This window comes from Egretta garzetta, unplaced genomic scaffold (genome assembly GCF_000687185.1).
Source record: "Egretta garzetta isolate BGI_Z169 unplaced genomic scaffold, ASM68718v1 scaffold68, whole genome shotgun sequence".
Lineage (NCBI taxonomy): Eukaryota > Metazoa > Chordata > Aves > Pelecaniformes > Ardeidae > Egretta > Egretta garzetta.
This window is the reverse complement of record NW_009260774.1, coordinates 4,264,531-4,268,860: the sequence shown is the minus strand read 5'-3', so window position 1 is coordinate 4,268,860 and position 4,330 is coordinate 4,264,531. Positions and strand designations below refer to the sequence as shown.

The following is a 4,330-nucleotide window of genomic DNA, read 5'->3' as shown; positions in this document are numbered from 1 at the left end:
TGATGAAGACCAGATACATTTTTGGGCAGTTGGGAAATGCAAACAATTTAGGGACATATTAACACGATGGTGATACCTGCCCTCCTGCTAGATTTTCCTTTTATTTTCAATCTTTTTAGTAAATTATAGTAGGATTCATTTTAAAAGCCCATTTTGGAACTGGTACACAGTAGTTTTTTACTGTACAGTGTACAATTTAACATGTGACAGTAAAGTACATACTGAAAAACCTTTTCCCCAAAGTTTAAATCTTACCAGGGGATCCCCTTCTGTATCAGTCTGTGGAACATGCTTTGAGGTTGTTCCTTCCTTTGCTGATGCGTAACCTTCATAACCCACATCTTCTGGTCTTAACTGAAGCAATGATGGCCACTCATGCTGTAGAGATGCGGAGCTCCATGGATAGGTATCAGCTACCCACTTAGAGGGATCCTCCCAGGGTGCCCTCTTGCCGTACATCTATATTATGGATATAACACAGGTAAGTATCCTACAGAGTTTTCAGTACCAGCTGTAACAGCAGACAAAAGTAATCAAAACCATCTAAACCATTTTAGTAAGTGGTTTGCTTCCAGGTGTGCTCAGTACTTGGATATAAGATATACAAAAGACCTCATCTCCATTAATGCTCCTTCAATACACAGAATGGCTGTAAGTTGGAAAGCACTCCACAAGTAGCGATACTTGTAGGCAACGGTGGGAGCCACAAGTTTTTGATACAACGTGAAATGAGACCTTTAGGTAATTTGCTTAAGGCATATCAGTGAAATTAACTCAGACCTATCTAAAACATTCAAGTTAATTGGATCTTGTTTGAAGTGAATTAGGAAGTGCCAGTACAGATTGTTCTCTTCTCCTAGCAAAATGGGATGCAGAAGCAGACGGCTGTCCACACCGTAAGTTTGAGATCTTTCACAAGGTTAGGAGAAGAAATTCACAAAGGATAGGTTTTCCCTTCTATGAAGCACAGAAATGCTTACAAATCTGGAAGGAGGACAGAGGAAGAAGAATGAGAATATTGTAAATTTAGGAGGTCTGGTAGCTTCTTCACTAAAGCACACCCTTTCCCACATTGCTGTTCGCAAGCAACATGTTAACTGGGAGCCCCCTGGTCACTGCTTTACAGGTTTCCTTCAGCTGTGACAACACATCACTGGGACAGGGAACCAGCCACCAGGACTTTCTGTGATTTTTCCTAGCTCAAACAGCCTCACACAATCCAAGGAGCAGCACAATATTGGCAGGGCAGACGCTCATGGAGCATTCAGATGGGCTGCACTCCCAAAGGGAGTAAAACAGTGAAGGATTTTAGTGCTAAAGCCAGAGAGATGAGTTGTGCTTATCACTGCAACACCTGCTCCCGGGCACTTGCTGAATCCAGAGCTCCAGGTTAGGCAGCCAAGTTCGCTATATTGTGCACAGAGATACTCGGACTCCTTCTGCCTTACGCCAAAGCTAGGCTGATATAACAGGGATCTGCCTAAATAAGCCAAGAGGGGCTGTTTCTCAGGGAGGTAGCAGGCTAACTCCAGGCTGCAGGCAGCACTTCCCCTCATCTGAGATTAAATCTTTTCTGGAAACCGGAGCAAGGCTTGTAAATCCTGTGTCTGACAAGTGAGTTTGCAAGGTAGCAGGCTAGAAAGGCATTTTCTACCCGTCCCTGGTTCCAGGAACATCTAATTATATCATAGAAAAGATTTCTGTTGACTATTAATAATGTTATTCTATGGAAGCCATCCAAAGCAGCTAAAAATTGGAACGGTTCATGAAACAACATATTTTCTTCTATATGCTGCCATCTTCTGCTCCAGGATTGAATTTTTCATTTAAGTAGGTACCCTGTATACTTGGGAAAATACGAGCATGAAGATTATCACTGCATTTTTATAGCTGGTCTAAAAAAGCGCTGTTAATCTCACTGTGGCTGCTCTATCAGATGTTTGGCAGCTTTTTGCACAAGGCATAAACACTCTGTAATTCCCAGAGAGATAAGCAGTTTTAGGCAAGCGTGAGATATTCAACAGGCAAGATTCTAAACATCCATCGCATCAGTATGTCACTGTGTCAATACAAGGTGATAAAGAAACCGCAGCTGCTTCCACGGTTCTTTGACTAGTCCATAACATTCCCCTCTGCACTGTGCAGTAATTTCTCTCAGTGTCATGGGGGGCAAAAAACTGCCTTTCCACAAAGCGCCTTTTCAGAGGACATAGAATTGCAGTGCATAAAAGAAAAAGGAAAAAGGAGCAAACCAAATAAAATTGGGGAAAAAAAAAAAAAGAAGAAAGGATTAATTTCAAGATTTAGGTTTGATCCAAAGATGTGGAATGGTCTGAAATCTTAACCTTATAGTGCTATATATAGTAAATGTATATGTAGCCCTCTTTCTATTAAAGTAGAAGAAATTTTAAAAGTTTGTTAACAATCAATGGAATTGCTGCTAACACCTAGCTCCGGAGAGGACAGGATATAGGGAACCATGAAGCATTTTAATCTGATGGCACTATTACCCAAGATGAGAATTACAGTCAGGAGGAAACCTTAGCCCACACAGAGAAAGAAAAAAGGAGAAACAAGACTATGGGAAATACAAGCAGAGTTGCAAGATATAAGGGCAAAAAGAGTCAGACCTTCATGTTCAGCAAGGTCAAAGAGTACATTATCTCAATCTGGATAGATAAAGCCAGTAAACATCTCTTTTTTTTCTGAATGATGGAAATGTCCTTATTCAGAAGCTTTCCTCCACAAGCCTGCGTGCCTGCAGGTGTATGTAGGTGGGAGAGGATTACACGGGACCAAAGCTATTTTCTTGCACCAGCGTAAGGGCTATTAACCCTTCCATGCAGGGGTAGGCTGAGACTACCTTGACCAGGGAGGCAATCTGAGCTGTATTTAGCATTGCTGTGAACTCTTTAAACAGTGGCAAAAGAAGGACTTTCCTCCAGTCACAGAAGAGAAACTCTATAAAATACAAGACATGCTTGTGCTGGAGCAAAGTTAAATTATACATCAGAGTAAGAGCAGGTCAAAAGGAATTTAAGACTGATTTCTATAATCCCTCCACAGATTTTCTTCTTGCAAACGCAACAGCATTCATACTTGGATGCATTGGTTAAAAGTAGCTTGGAGGAAGCCTATGAAACTAATTAAAAAAAAAATTGCTGGGAAAAAAATGACACACCTGAAGTCCTTCTCTCACAGCTTCCAGAAGATACGGCACCAGGGAATAGTTCCAGAGGTCTGTGAACCACACTCTGGAGCCATCAACATCCATAGGGCAAGGCAGGAAGAGGCGGGGACCTGAGGAGTCAAGTTGCATATTAAAAAAAAGTAGAACAAGGGAACACACTAAACATAATCTTCACAGAATTAAAAAAGTAGTATTGGAGCAAACTCAAGTGAAGAGAATACTCATACGGGACTACAATAAGGGAGCCATCAGTCTCCTGTTATTAAAAATAACTAGTGTCACTTTATCCAGTTCTAGGGCCTGATGAACTAGTTTTACAGACAAAGCTATGTAAAAGGATGACTTCTTTGCTAACATAGCTATTCCACTAAAAGACATGTATGTGTCCCACCTGCTAGTTTGCTGGACTGACTGTCCAAATGCTTTTATTGCTGTAATTATATTGCAGTGTGAAAGCAGGGTAAAAATTAAGCTTCAGAAAGTTGTTATTGAGGTAATTTTTTGTAAATTTAACTTTATAAAATTACGATCATTTACTTGAAAGTCTTTAGCAATTGAGGCAGAAATACCAGGAAATACATTCTCTCTCATTAAACTTCCCATTTTCATTTCAATCTTGCTGGCAACCAGATAAATTGCCCACATTGATGTTGTACATCCCATTCAGAGATGACAACGTTTAAAAACATAATACATCCTTCACAAATCTCTAAAATCCTCAGACTGCATCCTTATTTCAAACCACTCCACCAACAGACTTACCAATGGTTACATCTGAAGAGCTGTGCGTTTCTAGGAAGCTGTTGAGATGATGCCACGTTTTGGGGATCCAGTCAATGATTTTGATGAGCTCATTATTGCGTATGTTCCTTTCTATTTCAGTCTCAATCAGTTTCCTTCTCAGATATCTACCCAAGAAACCTTTAACAGGCTCTGTGTGATTAGCACACAGCACCCACCTGGGTAGAAAGGATAAATGTCAAGCAGCAATGAATAGCAAATACATCATTTCCTCTTAAACATACAGATGAAGGTGATGTCATAAGCTTCTGAGTCTCGTTAATCAGCAAGTATATATCTGCTCCAATAAGCCATGTTATTGCCCACTGCTACAATACAATCATTACAGGTTTCAGCAGG

General features: G+C 40.5%; 1 protein-coding gene across 2 annotated transcripts in view; it reads right to left on the bottom strand.

Moving 5' to 3' along the window:
• Nucleotides 1-4,330, bottom strand: part of NAV3 (neuron navigator 3) — a 273,197-nt gene that overhangs the window by 2,021 nt on the left and 266,846 nt on the right. For both annotated transcript variants that reach the window (XM_009646282.2, XM_009646283.2), the window contains 3 exons: nt 3,953-4,149; nt 3,182-3,300; nt 256-459 (listed from right to left, as the gene is read on the bottom strand). In XM_009646282.2, the coding sequence (XP_009644577.1) occupies nt 256-459; nt 3,182-3,300; nt 3,953-4,149 (520 nt within the window). The remainder of the gene's footprint in view (nt 1-255; nt 460-3,181; nt 3,301-3,952; nt 4,150-4,330) is intronic.